Raw genomic sequence first — 17,874 nt, forward strand, 5'->3', positions numbered from 1 at the left:
TTGAAATACAGAGTGTGAAATAGGTTAAAAGTAAAAGGACAGAAAGAAAGATACCCTACGCTAACATTAATCTAAAATCTGCAGGGGCTACATTAATGTCCGCCAAAGTAGACTTCGTCTCAAAGAATATTATCTGAGATAAACAAGGTCATTTAATAATTATGACAGAGATCAGTTCATCAAAAAGACATAAAAATTCTAAGCCTTTATGTTCCTAAATAACAAAGTTCCAAAATGTATAAAGCAAAACTGGTAAAACCGAGAGAAGAAATAAATTATACGGCTGGAGCTCTCAACCCTGCTCTCTCAAGAGAGCAGTTGATGGGAACCCAGTAAAGACAGAGACCTGAGCGACACTACCCACCATGTGACCCAGCAGACAGGCACAGACCACTCAACCCAACAACAGCAGAATATACATTCTTCTCAAGTACATACAGAACATTTTCCAAGAGAGACTATAATTTGGGTGTGAAAAATGAGTAAAGGAAACACCACTTAAAATGGAAACGGGATGCCTGGAGGGGACGCTCTCATGCACTACTACCTGACATCAATTACACACCCCACCAGAAAGAGACATCCATTACAGACCCCACCAGGAAAAAGCGAACGTACCTTACATTCCCATCAGGAAGTCTCTACTTCACTGCCCGAGCAGGAGGAACGAAGACTTTCCTACTTACCCAGCAACCAGGGCAGCCACTGAGCGCCATCACACTGCAGTCGATGAGAAGCCGTACCACCCTGAACTCTTGCTTCCCTAAAATGGACTTTCATTCAAAGCACCCTTTCCCAACTTCCTCATTTTTCTCTATAAAGTAACATTCCTCTCCTTTGCTTGCTGGACTTGTCTGTAATTTCTGTTATAGCATGCTTGGCCAGAATTGCTCTTCTCAAATAAACCCATTTTACTGGTAAAATAACTGGCCATTTTATTATTAAGGGTCATAATGGGTCATAATACAAGTCTCAATAAATTTTAAAAGATTTGAATCATACAGGGATATGATACCAAATTGAGAATCTGGAACTTGGAGCTGCCTCCAAGAGACCCATGCCAGATCAATAAATACATATGGACTAAGAGTAAAGGGATAAAAATATATATATTTCATGCAAATGGGAAGGAAAGAAAGAGCTGGGGTAGCAACACTTAATATCTGACAAAATAGACTTTAAAACCAAGGCTATAGTAAGAGACAAAGAAGGACACTACATAACGATAAAAGGAACAACCCAACAAGACGATACAACCCTAGCAAACATATACGCACCCAACAGGGCAGCACCTAAATATGTGAAGCAAATCTTGATGGACAAAGAGGGAGAGACCAGTGGAAATACAGTCATAGACAGGGATTTCAACACCCCATTCATTTCAATGGTAGATATTTCAGTCAGAAAATCAGTAAGGAGACAGCAGTCTTAAATGACGCACTGGATCAAATATATTTAATTGATCATCTTCAGAGCATTTCACCCCAAAGCAGCAGAATATATACATGCTTCTCAAGTGCACATGGAACATTTACTAGGATAGACCACATGTTAGGACAGAAAATAAGTCTCAATAAATTTAAGAAGACTGAAATCATATCAAGCATCTTCTCTGACCACAATGCTACAAAACTAGAGATCAACCACAAGAACAATGAAAAACACACAAAGCCATGGGAGCTAAATAATGTGTTATTAAACAATGAATGAGTCAACAAGATGAAGGAAGAAACCAAAAGATACCTTGAAACAAGTGAAAATGAGGACACAAGACTCCAAAATCTGAGGGACACTGGGAAAGCAATCCTAAGAGGGAAATTCACAGCATTACAGGCCTATCTCAAAAACAAGAAAAATCTCAAATAAACAATCTAACTTTACACTTAAAGGAACTTGAAAGAAGAACAACAAAAAAAGCCCAAAGAGAGAGGGAAATAATAAAGAGCAGAGCAGAAATAAACAAAATAGAGTTTAAAATGATACAAAAGATCAATGAATCCAAGAGCTGCCTCTTTGAAAAGATAAACAGGATTGACAAATCTTTAACTAGACTCATCAAGAAAAAAATTGAGGACTCTAATAAATAAAATCAGAAATGAAAGAGGAGAAATAACAACTGACACCAAAGAAATACAAAGGATTGTAAGAAAATATTATGAACAACTATATGTCAACAAACTGGGCAATCTGGATGAAATGGATGAATTCCTAGAATCATACAATACTCCCAAACTGAATCAGGAAAAATCAGAGAATCTGAACAGACACATTACACCTAGTGAAATTGAAGCAGTAATTGAAAAACTCCCAACAAACAGAAGCCCTGGACTGGATAGCTTCACAGGTGAATTTTACCAAACATTCTGGGAAGAACTAATACCTTTGCCTCTCAAACTATTTCAAAAAATTCAAGAGGAGGGAAGGCTCCCAAGCTCATTTATGAGGCCAGCATCATCCTAATTCTAAAACCAGATAAAGACACTACAAAGAAAGAAAAATGATAGGTCAATATCACTGATGAACAGATGCTAAAATCCTCAATAAAATATTAGCAAATGCATCAAATACAGCGATGCATCAAAAAGTAAACACACCATGATCAAGTGGGATTTATTCCAGGAATGCAAGGTTGGTACAATATTTGCAAATCAATAAATGTGACTCATCACATAAACAAAATGAAGGATGAAAACCACATGATTATTTCAATAGATGCAGAAAAAGCATTTGATAAAATCCTGCACCCACTTATGATAAAAACTTTCAGCAAAGTGGGAAGAAGGGAAACATACCTAAACATATTTAAGGCCATGTATGACAAACCTACTGCTAGAATCATACTCAACAGGCAAAAACTACAAGCATTCCCCTTAAGGTAGGGAACAAGACAGGGATGTCCATTTTCACCTCTTTTTCAACTTAGTACTGGAAAGTCCTAGCCACAGCAATCAGACAAGAAGAAGAAATAAAAGTTATCCAAATTAGAAGTAAAACTGTCTGTATTTGCAGATGACATGATACTGTACATAGAAAACCTGAAGATTCTACCAAGAAACTATTAGAACTGATAAATGAATTCAGCAAAGTAGCAGGATACAAAATAAATATCCAGAAATCAGCTGCATTTTTATATGCCAATAATGAACTAACAGAAAGGGAAATTAATAAAACAATCTTATTCACAATTGCTTCAAAAAGAATAAAATACCTACAAATAATTTAACCAAGGATGTAAAAGACCTGTACTCAGAAAATTATAGGACACTGAAGGCAGACACTGAAGAAGATACAAACAAGTGGAAGCACATATCATGTTCATGGGTAAGAAGAATTCACATCATTAAATGTCCATACTACCCAAAGCAATCTGTAGATTCAATGTAATTCCTATTAAGATTTCAATGATGCATTTCACAGAACTAGAACAAATATTTCAAAAATTTATATGGAACCACAACAGTCCCCACACAGCAACAGCAATCCTGACAAAGAAGAACAAAGTTGCAGGAATCGTGGTACCAAAGCTGCAGGTTCAACCCCCCGTCAGGGCACATACAAGAAGCAACCAATGAATGCATAAATAAGTGCAACAACAAATGGGTGTTTCTCTGTTTCTTTCTCTCTCTCTAATCAATTTTTAAAAAAGAATGGTTACTTATATAGGAAGACTGATCCAGTAAGTAACTATATTAAGGATAACAGGAGGTAGGAGTCTCCCAGTCACAGAAGGGAGTTACAAATTTGGAAAGGCAGAAAATTAGAATAAATCCAGCAGCAGGACTGCAATTGGAAGGATTGGTATGAACTGGTTTTCAGGCCAGATCACAGGTAGATATAAAATTGATACAATGCATGTATACACACACACATAATATACCCACACAGTCCCTAGCTCTGTCTGCTGAAAGGGTCTGGGAGCGACGACACCCAACAGCAATGAACACACCTGGCTTCTAGAAACTTGTATTCTCGTTCTCCATGAAAATCCCCTTCTCCACTGAAAGGAGCCAGGGCAACACAGAGCTCTACTTCAGGGTTTCAGGCAGGAATTCACACTAATACGGATTAATGAGCAAAGAAAAAGGAATGAGATGTTTACGTTTCATAGTAGCAGCTTACGACAAGTTTACAAGAGTGAAAGAGTGACTTTCGGTGGAGAAGCCTGGCAGGCACCACCTTAACAAAGTGACCAAAGTGTGGTCTGTCAGTAATGGGACAAACCGAAATTTTGTGCACCTGATAAGATGGAATGAGAACACAGTGTCCTTTTGAGGTAATCTAGCCAAAGATGCATAAAATTAATCCTATCATGACAAAAACATCCGTTAAAATTGAGAGACACTCTACAAAACCACTGGTCTATAATTTTCAAAATGTCAAGGTGAAAGTCAAGTGAAAGACTGGGGAACTGCTCCAGGCGGACAGAGACTAAAGAGATGTAACCGCTAAATGCACAAGTGATGCTGAGTTGCATCTTTTTGCCATAAAGGAATTGTCGGGACAACTGGCAACACCTGAATACTGTCTGAGGGTTCGGTGGTCACACTATGTCAATGTAATTTTCTGATTTTGATATATGTGTTGTGAGTATTTTTGAGAATATCCTTGTTTCTAGGAAAAACACACTCAAGTATCGGGGAAGGTATCTAGTCAGTAACTTATTCTCAAATGGTTTAGGAAAAAAAGTGCTTTGTAAAACTTTCCAACTCTTTGTAAGGTTGTGATTATTCTAAAATTAAATATTTTATTTAAAAATGGATGCAAACCCTGTAAAAGCAAAGACTTCACTCCCTCCCCTGAGGGTCCCTATAACAGCAGGCACTTGATGACTGTGGATGGGGCGTTGAGAGCTCCTCTGTAACAGGGGTCAAGATGCCGCCTAGACTAATCAGTCTAGGGAGAGCAAAATAATAATCAGGATTATTTTAAAATTTGGAGACAACTGCCAAAATAAATGACTAAGAAAACAGCCCAGAAAGGAGAAAATCACTTTTTATTATAGCTTTTCTGTATTATTTGACTGTTTAACCAAGTATTAAAAAGTACCAAACTTTGGCTCTGGCTGGTGTGGCTTAGTGGACTGAATGTCGGCCTGCGAACCAAAGGGTCACCAGTTCGATTCCCAGTCAGAGCACATGCCTGCCTGGGTTGCGGGTCAGGTCCCCAGCAGCGGGTGCACAAGAGGCAACAACACATTGATGTTTCTCTCCCTCTCTTTCTCCCTCCCTTCCCCTCTAGAAATAAATAAATAAAATCTTTAAAAAATTTTTTTAAAGTATTAAACTTTGATTGAAAAATAATATAAGGCAACTTCACAGGGAAGTACCAAAAATTTAGCTTAAAAGGCAAAAGAAATCTTTTCTTGGATAAATAACATTTAATAATTTCGGGTTTTTTTACAGACAATCCAGTAAAATCCCACATTAGCTCTCTTTTGTTTACCATCAACTGTTTCCTTTTCAAAGACATGCACAGTTGATTCCAACACTGATTGTAATACAGAAAAGTAGGACACAATGACTATCCAGCAATCTGGGGCTACTTAAAGTAATGATGACATACTAACAAAATGGAAAGCTGTGCAAAGATTAAACACGATGTAAATGCCTGGTGTTTTTCCTGCTGCAGTAAAAATGAAAGGAACACAAATAGAAAAGGTACATTCGCACCAGGGGTTCCTGCCAGCAGGAACTCTCATCCAGGACTCTACGGGAGGCACATCGGAATCGGGGGCGGGGCCACGGGCACCAGACTCGACCACAGGCTCTGGGCCGTGCAACCTCGGTACATGGATGGCCCACGTACCAATTCAATGGGACAGGAGTGATACCTCCCCATGTCACAGAGGAGGCAGTGGGACTGACATCCCGACAGTCTCACGTCAGAGCCCATATCCTTAAACCCATGTTATACCAGACACACTTGACCTAGAAGGAAGTTCAGCCACATATTAAGTGAAAAACACCACACAGAGGTATGTATAGTGGGATCCCATTCCTGCGAAACAAAAATTGTATGCACACCCTTACGTCTGGAAATCTATGGAAAATAAAACACTCTAAAATTTTAATAAACAGTTATTGAAAATGACAGGTATTTGAAATTTTCATAATTTGTATTTTTCTATGATGAGCAACATTACCAAATTAATTAAAAATAATTTTAAGTGTAGGGAATAGTTTAGTTGACTAAAGCTTTAATTAAGTTGAGGTTTACTTACTATGAACATATGTGAAATATTATACCCATAGGTATACATACACCCAATGCAGTAATAAAACCGTGCGGGAAGTACCACAGAGGGTGAGCCAAGCATTGAAGATGCCGGCAGTTTCACCCTTGGCCAACAACTCCAATTCATTTAACATCCTGGAGATACAAAATTAAAGACGGGGTGTTTCTGCCCTCATAAAGGTCTCTTTCTTATTTGTATGCTTCCTGTCACATAAAGCAAAAACCAATCATAAATACATATGTATACTCTGAGGGTAAAGAATAATCACTGGTCTACCTCTAGGCTGCAGTAAACCAGTCCTACTTGAACATGTACCTGTTATGTTCCTTACATCACAGTCAAATGTGGACCACAAGGCAAATCGTCTTTGTCAGCAAGACATCATACACTGGCTCCATTAAGTTAAGAAAAAAGAGAGTTACCACACCCCTTCTAAACAAGCCTTACAAGTTTCAAGTCACTAAGAGTGTTCTTTACGCTGCCTATGAAATGAAGTGAGCAGGGAGAACTCAGCTGGGATCAGGGCTGTTGGCCCTGGGTCACCCACAACACACTTGGGTCACGAATGCTGGAGAGACTGCGCCAGGAACCTTAGACCATGGGACTCTGACCGAACGAGTATGTTCCATAATTAACGCATAAAATAAAACCCAAAAATACAAATGTGAATTCTCTGGTATACTTCTGCACTCGCTTTTTACTGTAAGGTTACAGGTGACATTGCTTCTCAGCGAGGAGCAACGTGGGGGGGCTGAAGAAAACAACGTAGAGAGAGACACGTGACATTGTTTCCATGGCCATGACCAGCTCTTCCCACACTGTCGTGATGATAACTAGTTCTTTTTAAAAATATCTAAGACTGTCAACAAACAAAACCTTGTTTTGGTAGTATCTTTGAATTATGAACATGTGGATTTCTGAAAACATAACTCCACGTTAATAAGAAATTGAGAATAGTTTCCTCCTGTTCTCATAAAAACAAACTGTAGCAGCTTTAGCACCTCAAAACTTGTAATGAACTCACTAGGATTAAAAGTAAATATTAAATGCAGGGTCCAGGTCACTATCTCTGCATGGGGAAACATCCACACAACTTGTATCAAAACACTGAGATGCCTATAAATAAGTTCAAAGGAAATACACATTGGAGCAAAGCTACTCACTTTCCATTCCTTGAGAGTCGTTTCCTTGCAGAAACATTGGCCAAAGAGCAAGTGCCGGGTTGAATTTATTGGGAAAGGGTGCTGACTTCATATTCAAGCCTGGTTTCTCTGAAGAATCAAGGCTTTTATTCTCCATGGGTGGCACATAACAAGCGAAGTTCTTTGCGACCAGATCATCATTAACACAAACCTGTACAATTTTAAACATTTCATGAGTAATAAGACAAATATGGTCAAATGAGTGTTCAGAAAATATCTCAAAATCAACCACAAATTTCAATCTTCAGGAAAATGATTTTATAGAACATAATTTGGTAGAAATTGATTGCCTGGTTGACGCACTGGTGATGGTGAGCTAGATACATCTGACCAACCTTCCTGGTAAGAAATACAGTAAGAATCTGCATGAAATATAAGAAATATCTTCTGCCCTGGCTGGGTGGCTTGGTTGCTAGGAGCATCGTCCCAGGCACCAAAGGGTTGCAGGTTTAATTCCTGGTCAGGGCACGTGTCTAGGTTGTGCATTTGCGCCGCGGTCAGATGATCAATGTTTCTGTCACATCGATGCATCAATCTTCCTCTCTCCCTCTCTCCTTTCCTCTCTCTCTAAAATCCTCGAGTGAGGGGAAAAAAAAAAATATATATATATATATATCTTCTCAAAAGCACTAGAGAGCTAACATGACTTTGCCAGGCAAAGATCTGTGGAGAGGGCAAAGATAAAAAAACACAAATCATAAAAGGAAAAACTGATAAATCAGACTTTGTCAGAATTTAAAGTTTCTGCTGTTCAAAAGACACTTAAGAACAAGCCAAGGACAGAAGAAAATATTTCTAAATATTGTAACTGAATGTATGCATACCCAGAATAACATAAAGAACTCTCACCCTGACCGGTGTGGCTCAGTTATAGTTGGGGGTCATCCCACAAAGTGAAAGGCTGCCGGTTCAATTCCCAGTCAGGGCACAGACCTGGGTTGCATGTTTGGCCCCCGGTCCGGGCATGTACAAGAAGCAACCAATCAATGTTTCTCTCTCACTCATGTTTCTCTCCCTCTCTTTCTGACTCCCTTCTCCACTCTCTAAAAATAAATAAAATCTTTAAAAAAAATAGAAGAATTCTCAAAACTCATAAAGAAAACAAATAATCCATTAAAAAATGGGTGAAAGATAATAATCAAAACAGCATGGGGAAGCACTTTGTGAGGTGTGTAACTGTCTCATCACTGTGCTGTACACACGAAACTAATACAAAATAATACTGAATGAAATCTGTAAAAAACGTAAATTTTAAGCAGTATGGTACTGGCATGAAAACAGACATATGGGTCAATGAAACTGAACGGAGAGCCTGGAAATAAGCCCACAGGTGTAAGTCAATTAATTTATGACACAGGAGCCAAGAATATACACCAGAGAAAGGACAGGACTTTCAGTAAATGGTGGCGGGAAAACTGGACAGCCACATGCAAAAGAATGAAACTGGACCTCTATCTGTTATCATACAGAAAAATTAACTCAAAATGGAGTAAGGACTTGGATATAAGACCTGAAACTATTAAAACTCCTAGAAGAAAACCTAGGTGGGAAGCTCCTTGACATCAACCTTGGCGATGATTTTTATTTGACACTGAAAACAAACAAACAAAAAGCAAAAATAAACAAGTATGACTGTATTGAACTAAGAAGCTTGTACACAACAAAGTGAAAAGACAACCTACTGAACTGCAAATCATTTATCTGATAAGGGGTTAATATCCAGAGCATTTAAAAACCTCATGTAACTCAGTAGCAAAAAACGCTAAACAATCCAATTAAAGAATGGGCAGATCTAAGCACTTGAACATAAAAGGACAACATGGATGTATCTTAAAATAACGTTGAGTGGCAGAAACCAGGCAAAATGAGAGAACACCCTGGGACACGTCCCTGTGCCTCCTTTGACAACTGGAGAAGGGCTGTGGGGCCCTATTTCTTACTTTCTGGCAATTAGGACTTTGTGCATCCACTGTGAGTTCTCTCTGCTTAAGCCTGCCTTCTGTGCTTCGCCACCCTGCAGTAAGAGCAAGCTGTTCTCCACATACAGCCACACACACGGGAAGAGAAACCTGCTCTTGAAAAGCAAGCAGCAGCAGGTTAGCAGAGAGCTTGTTTAAAAGATGTTTTCACAAGACTGGTCCCACAGCCAACATTTTGGCATTTTTACCAGGTAGTAAAATAAGTAATGAAAAGTCACAGTAAAATGAACAAGAATGTGGGGGAACCCAAAATACAATACAAAAAGTAACAAACTTCACTAAAAATGAATAACATAATTGCTCTGAAGAGGTTGGGGGAAAAAAAGAACAAACCTGTTACTTTGGAAAACAGTGTTTTGGCTACATTCCGTAAGGCTTAAGACACTTATTTTTTCACAGGAGTGAGGGTTAGCAACTCTGAAATTACCCTATGTGAATACGAGGAGACAGATGTCAGGAATGAGGAAAGGGGAGGTACTGGACTGAAATTAGAGGTACCAGAGCTTTTAGTATTTGCACAGGTGGAGAGATCTAGAAACCAGAGTAGACGCATGTGCGAGCTGGTTAGCATCTAGACGCGGATCTCCCGCCTGGGGGCGGGCCTACAGTTGATGACGCCCAGCAGCATGAGCACCCATACGGCCCTGATCCTGACATCTAAACACCATCCGTCAATAAAAGCAGCTTCCTGGAGCAGTAGTTGCTTCTAGGCCTGGAACTGGAAAATGACCAAATGAGCCAGGAGTATGCTGTGCAACAGAAAGTAGAAAGTTTTCAACAATGATGGGGAATATAAGCTACTTTAAAAAAGCTCCTAATGGACAATTCTGTGACAATTTGAGCAAGAAAATGATAGTAATGGATTATACCACCCAGAGTAAAATAAATATTCAGGAGTCAATACTAAGATAAATGAATTATTGAATCAATTAATAAATGGGGGAGAAGGGATAGTTCTTCCTTATAGAATTCCAATTTAAAATGTAAAAGGCATGATAGAAATGGGCAAACACCACAAAAATAAGCTTTACACGCAAGGATAATTGACAGATATTTGCACAGTCTCAAAGTACCACCCCCACCCCCCACCAAGATGCTTAATCATCTCAGGAGGAAAAAAACAGTAACTCCTTAGAGGAAAAACCTAGTAGATACCACCTTATCCAGTCAATCGAGGCCAACATGACTAGTAATGAGATATACCGACATCGTGAACCTTCTCCTAGGGTGCACTGAGAAGGGTTCAATGTCGCTGCTGTAGTGTTCCTGCTACAAATGTTGAACCTCAATCTAATTAGAGAACAAACTGAGTGACAGCCTACAAAATAACTGGCTAATACTCTTCATAAGTGTCAAGATGAGGAAAGACTGAGGAACTGTCTCAACAGACTAAGGAGATGAGACAGTCATATGCGATGAGGGATTCTCGATCAGACCCTAACACAGAAAAAGGAAATTAGTGGGAACACCGGCAAAATGCAAATAAGGTCTGTATATTTTCTGAAAATAGTATTTTGTTGGGAACCGTCCTGCCTGGTTGCAGAAGCTGTAACCCCCCATAGCTAAGGCTGAGAGAGAGATCTTGGGACCATAAGCCACTAAGGAGACAAAGCTTATCTCCCTGGCAGGAGAACTGCCTCTGCCCACTTTACTTCACCCTGCCTGGCCCCCAGTGCATGACCGGTTAGCCAATGATGGGTAAGATTCCTCAAGGGAGGGACGACCTAAGACAGGCACAGTCACAAAGAGGCCCTCAGGGAAGGACTTGGGGGGCTACAGAAAAAGGGGGTGATGGACCCTGCCCCTTGGCTTTGACATAGCCTGAGTCCTCATTCTGTCTTCAAGAAGTCTCCTAATCTCTCAGCTGCCTTACTTCCCCTGCCTGACTTAAGCCTGAAACAATGACAGAGGGCAGTGCAGTCCTGTGCTGGAAAGGGCGGGTTCCCCGGGGAGATCAGGCCTAAGACAGAATGCATAAAACCCTATGAAACCTGCTTTGCTAAGAATGCCCTCAATTTTCTGATAAGGGTCCAAGCATGAAATGAGTTTGTTTCCCAAAGTTTTACAGCCCTTGAGCTAACTGACTCTGACTCAGAATAAGCCCTTGTAGTTCTTTGAATGTTACCTACTGTTTGATCCTTACTGCCTGACAATGACTGATGAGCTTTACCTGTATTCCTGTGCAAACTGAACCCAATAAAAGCCCATTGAGGAAAAGGCTCCTGGCCCTTCTCCTTTGAGAGACTGGCCACCTTTCCTCCCAAAGCAGATCATGTGTTGGTAGACTTATTCTCATCCGTGGTGGCCTGGGGGTCCCTGCGGGGGGGAGCCCCCCCACAGTATTTTATCAGTGTTAATTTTCTGGTTTTAATCACTGCACCATCGGTTTGCATGGTTAACATTAGGGGAACCCAGGTAAAGCATATACAAGATTCAGCACTATTTTACATCTTGTCTGTCATTGTAAAATTATTTCAAAATAAAAATTTTAAATAAATGGATGGTTTAGATAACCTGTGGGCTCCAAGCAGCCAGGTCGGCACTTCCACCAACCCCCACACAAGGTGCAGAGCTGCACTTGTACCACGCTTCATAAAGGTGAGCAAACATTAACAGCTTATAACTGGTATGGGGGGGGCTCACGTGTGATGCCCACTTCCTTTCTACTTACATTATCTGAATTTATGATGAGCACATATTACACACGATGAGAAAATTATGAAGGGGGGAAACAGTGAACCATATCAAAAGTATTTATAAAAATTATGGCCTCTTATGAGAAAATAAATTTCATATTCATCACTATAGGAATAACTTCTTGCCCATTACTAATTAAAACACTGTCTAAATAAAGCACTAAAGTAATGAAAAGAAAATAGTCTCACTAACTTCTGAACAAAGCCAGACCTTGAAAGATTAAGAAAATTTCTATGTGAATAACATTGTTTCCCTTATTCTTTATTACAATAAAAATTTTAAATAATGATAGAATATTTTAAAAACACAATTATTTCACTTACTTTTTCATTTTTTATAGTTACATAAAGGTAAACCTCAAAAGTATCTTCTTCCACAGCACATAATTTGGCTTCCACCTGGGTAGTTGCTAAGTGGCACAAGAGAAAACATAAATTAGCTGACATTAAAAGTATATTTGAAACAATTTGGCGATTTCCCACCTATTAATCTCTGCTAACCACTTAACAATTATCCAGCACCGCAATGTCCAATGTCTTCCTCCCACTGGTGGGCCTCAAGGCAGGTGTCTGGGGCTGGGCAAGTCGAGGTGAGAGCTCTCCTGCATGGAGTTGGCTTTGCATCCTCTGTCCCATCCACAGCCTCCTCCTCCTGCCACCCTGTGTTACCTCCTCGAGCACAATGACTCCCAAATCATTTCTTGTCAGTCTTTCATCTGAGTCCTCTCTACCTGCCAAATGCCCATGGAGCAGAGCTCTTAGCTACTCAGAGACTCACGCTAATCCAAACAGCAGCTCCATGTATGGGCACCTATTGGACATTATGCGAAGTCCTTTACAAATTTTGTTGTATTTTGTACTGTACTGTATTTGTACTGTATTTTGCCATGTAAATGCACACTTTTTGCCCAAAATTTTTAGGGAAAAACAAAGATGGGCATTATACATGGGTATAATGGTTACATAATAACGGGCATAATAATCCCTTGTATAAATCACACAAAAACATGGGTGAGCATCATACACAGTAAAACACAGTATTTCATTTCATTCTTACCATAAGCTTTGAGGGTCGCTGTACAGGTGAAGAGACCAGGCTCAGAGAAGGTCCCACAGAAGCAGGCAGGGCAGTATGCAAACCTAAGCACACTGCCTCTTCCAAACCCCTGTCTCCCAGCATTCCCCAATGGGCTCACAAGGGCCAAAACTCCAAAACCAGCAACCTCGCCCCCACCATCCCACTTCTCCCAGATACAAAGTGCCCAGTGGTTCCTTTACCCAGGCAGTGGGGCAGCAGAGGAGAAGGGCCTGGACCAACATGAACAGGCAACACCACAGGCATTTCACACCCACTACTCCTCAGAACAGCCCTAGGAAGCAGGCACAGTTACTTGGCTCTTGACTGCCAGGAGTTAGGACAGATGCCACAAATGAGACTCTACGTTACAGTCAACAATATAAAGACAGTGCACTACACAGGTCTGCGACATTCTATACATCTTGAATTAGAAATTATGATTACACAGTAAGTTACATTTTTCACCAACTGTCAGTTCAGTGAAATGTACGTACAGTTATTTTGCAGTGCCCCAGCTTCTATGCAGACTAAGAGGCAGGCACTGTTACTGGGTAAGGGTCCCTCAGCCAAACATCCCCTTTCTAACTTCACCTGTCAATTACTGATGTCCACTTGCAGCCCCCAAATTCCAGGGCTGCAGATTCCCTGTGACATTGGGGTGGGTGAAGCCCTAGGTAACTTATAAACCCATGAGGAGGCTCAAACAGCTAAGCACACACATCTCAAGCCCCTCCCCAACCGAAGGTTAAACCACCTTGGGCGTCAGTTCAAAGCAGGCTGCAGAGACTGCGCACTCGCCTCACCTTTTAGAATGTTCTGAAAGTACTGAATAGCTGCAGTATCCCACTTCTTGGCGCGTCTGCAACAGTGCACAATGCAACTTCATTAATAAAAATTGAGGTAGCACACTAACACCATTTTGTAAACCACACACTGGACATTCCTGACATTCCTGTGGAGCCTGTGATGCGGGTAACGGGGCGCATGGCTCTGGCTGTGCTCGGGTGGTGCTCCCGGCTGCACTGGCAGCAGGCTCCTCTCACCACTGCCCCCTGCACCTGTGCAGAGACTCGCCATGCCCACCACCATGGCTCCGTCTGTCCCAACACCATCGTCCCCAGTTACCTGGGACATATCTGCCTCCCCAACCAGAATACAAGCTCCCTGGGACAGGGGTCCTGAGTGTGCCGGGTTCGGCACAGGCTGCCACAGAGAAAGGCTCCAAACATGCTGGTCAAATGCACACGCTCAGCGTGTCTGTGGGAAAGCCAGCCACTGTGCCTCACGCTCCCCTCCCTCTGCCGCCCACGCCCTCTCCCTGTCACCCATTCTCTATCATCTTGCCCCTCCCTTTGTTTTGGAAAGAAAATCGCAGGAAATGCTGTAGGCAGTGGAAGGTCAGGAGGAGGTGGTATTTGGAAGCAAGGAACAAAAATAAAACAAGGTTAGAGTGAAATGTTTTGTTTCTCCACTGGCTTCATTTCTCAGTGATGCCACCACCATCCCCCAGGGAGGTTTCAGGTAATTTACATGAGCACGTGGCCCAGTGCCTGGACTAAAATATTATTTTTATTTTTACTAAGAAAGATACAAAGCATATTACTTCAAGAGAATTACAAGGGGTTTCTAAGAATAAGACAATGGTTCTAAAATCTTGCTACATACAAAATTACCTAATAAGCTTTTTTAAAAATAAAAAAGACTAGTAGCATCCTAATTTTAAAAAGGCCCACGAGAAAAATCAATTAGGCAATGAACAGGTAAATCAGTCTCTCTCACACGTAAATCAATAAGCTTGTGCATGTGTCTGAGTGTCTGTGTGTCTGTCTGACACACACCACACATGGAATAACCACGATGGGTACCCAAGTTTACAAGTCAGGAAAACACAAACTAAAACAAAGTATCATTTTCACCTAGCAAACGAGCAAAAATGAAAAAGGCTTTTGCCTGATGATATTCAATGTCGTGTGGGGAAAGTTGCATTTTCTGCACCCAATGATAGAAATAGAAATTGCTGGTCCTTTTGAGGGGAAATTTGACAAAATCTATAAAAACTGTAATATGCATATTGATCACATTCTAGATGAAGGACACATGTCCAAGAAGGGGATCAAAGCCCAATGAGATCACTTACTTAAAGCCCTTCACCTACGCTGAGGGTACCCCAGGGCTGGGTGTGTCCAAGGCTGAGAAGGTCCCTGAGGAGCCCTGTATGCTGGGAAAGGGGCAAGGCGGGGGGGAGGGGCAGGCTGCCTCTGAGGGAGAGCTGGGCATGGACAGGTGGGCACCTAAGTCACCCCAGGAGGGTAAGCAGTAGCTGATCGGAAAGAGGGACAAGGGAGGAGGCAGGGGTTGCTAAGTGACCTGGCAGGGTGCAATGGCCTCAGCACAGACAAGCTGGCTTGGTATCTTCCTAGTGCAGATTCCAAGGCCAGCCACAAGAGTGATGCATTAGAACCAAGATGGCAGCGTAGGTAGACACACTGCGCCTCCTCGCACAACCAGAACTGACAGAAAATCAAACGGCAAGGAAGTCCAACACCAAGGAAATAAAAAATAAACATTCATCCAGACTGGTAGGAGGGGCGGAGATGGGCACCGGGGCGGAGAGGACTCGCGTGGCCGTGGCAGGACCAAGACTGGCGGAGTGTGGGACGAATGGGGCAGGGAGTCAGACCACTAGCAGGCCCTGCAGCCCCACATTCGCGCACAGATAAACCGGACAACGGTGGGTGGGCGGGGAGCAAAGCAGACCACGCAACCCAGGTCTCCAGCGTGGGGAAATAAAGCCTCAAACCTCTGAGTGAAAACACCCGTGGTGGTTGGGGCAGCAGCAGGAGAGACTCCCAGCCTCACAGGAGAGGTCGTTGGAGAGACCCACAGGGGCCTAGAGTGTGCACAGGCCCACCCACTCGGGAACCAGCACGAGAGGGGCCCAGTTTGATTGTGGGTATCGAAGTGAAAGATTGAAATCCAGAGGAGAGTGAAGCGGCTGCCATTGCTCCCTCTCGGCCCCTCCCCCAGGTACTGGGTCACAACGCAGCAACCAGAGTTACCCGGCCCCAATGAACACCTAAGGCTCCGCCCCTTAAAGTAACGGACGCACCAAGACAAAAAAAAAAAAAAAAAAAAAAAAAAAAAGGCCCAAATGACAGAACACTTCAAAGCTCCAGAAAAAATACAACTAAGCAAGGAAGAGATAGCCAACCTATTGGATGCACAGTTCAAAACACTGGTTATCAAGATGCTCACAGAATTGGTTGAATCTATTCGAAAACCAGATGAAAAAATGAAGCCTATGCTAACAGAAACAAGGGAAAATGTACAGGGAACCAATAGTGATGAGAAGGAAACTGGGACTCAAATCAACAGTGTGGACAAGAAGGAAGAAAGAAACATCCAACCAGAAAAGAATGAAGAAACAAGAATTCGGAAAAATGAGGAGAGGCTTAGGAACCTCCAGGACATCTTGAAATGTTCCAACATCCGAATCATAGGGGTGCCAGAAGGAGAAGAGGAAGAACAAAAAATTGAAAACTTATTTGAACAAATAATGAAGGAGAACTTCCCCAGTCTGGCAAGGGAAATAGACTTCCAGGAAGTCCAGGAAGCTCAGAGAGTCCCAAAGAAGCTGGACCTAAGGAGGAACACACCCAGGCACATCATAATTACATTACCCAAGATTAAATGCAAGGACCTACATCCAAGATTGCTCTATCCAGCAAAGCTATCATGTAGAATGGAAGGGAAGATAAAGTGCTTCTCAGATAAGGTCAAGTTAAAGAAGTTCATCATCACCAAGCCCTTATTATATGAAATGTTAAAGGGAGTTACCTAAGAAAAAGACGATCAAAAATAGGAACAGTAAAAATGACAGCAAACTCACAGTTATTAACGACCACACCTAAAACCAACACGAGAGCAAACTAGGCAAACAACTAGAACAGGAACAGAACCATAGAGATGGAGATCACATGGAGGGTTGTCAATAGGGGAGTGGGAGGGGGGAGGGGGGGAAAGGTAAAGAGAATAAGTAGCATAGATGATAGGTGGAAAATAGACAGGGGGAGGGTAAAAATAGTGTAGGAAGTGTAGAAGCCAAAGAACTTATAAGTATGACCCAAGGACATAAACTATAGGGGGGGAATTTGGGAGGGAGGGGGTGGGCAGGATGGAGTGGAGTGAGGGGGGGGAATGGGACAACTGTAATAGCATAATCAATAAATATATTTTTAAAAAAACTTCAAAATAAATTTGATGTAAAAAAAAAAAGAGTGATGCATTCACCATCTCAAGGCAATTGTAGGCGATGGGAGTTGGAGGAGTGGGAACAGGAGGAACTCCACAGACCCCATGAAACATCCACAAGAGGGGTGGCTTCTGAGGTCAGAGAACACAGTGCAGCATCACCAGCATGTGCAAGCAGAGCAAGCTGAGTCAGAACCGTGCTCCTTCTGTAGCTTTTCTTCCCACGATGCCACAGTCCAGAAGGGAGAGGAAAGGATCCCAGGTGGAAGGATGGGGCTGCCCCTAGGACCTCAGGTAGTGTTCATTCAAGACAGCAAAGATCACAGCCACACCCCCACACAGTACCGCCCAATGCAGTGACTTGTTCTGTATAAATGCTGGCAATGGGGCCAAATACTAGGGGGAGAAAGCAAAGCTGGGGTGTACGTGATGT

General features: G+C 41.9%; 1 protein-coding gene across 1 annotated transcript in view; it reads right to left on the minus strand.

Annotated features, from left to right (window-relative positions):
- Positions 1 to 17,874, minus strand: part of TDRD12 (tudor domain containing 12) — a 66,573-nt gene that overhangs the window by 40,450 nt on the left and 8,249 nt on the right. Inside the window, exons 5-7 of the mRNA XM_053915818.1 lie at positions 13,994 to 14,049; positions 12,437 to 12,522; positions 7,399 to 7,588 (exon numbers count right to left, since the gene is read on the minus strand). Coding sequence (XP_053771793.1) covers positions 7,399 to 7,588; positions 12,437 to 12,522; positions 13,994 to 14,049 — 332 coding nt within the window. The remainder of the gene's footprint in view (positions 1 to 7,398; positions 7,589 to 12,436; positions 12,523 to 13,993; positions 14,050 to 17,874) is intronic.

The sequence above is a fragment of the Desmodus rotundus genome, chromosome 12 (genome assembly GCF_022682495.2).
Source record: "Desmodus rotundus isolate HL8 chromosome 12, HLdesRot8A.1, whole genome shotgun sequence".
Taxonomy (NCBI): domain Eukaryota; kingdom Metazoa; phylum Chordata; class Mammalia; order Chiroptera; family Phyllostomidae; genus Desmodus; species Desmodus rotundus.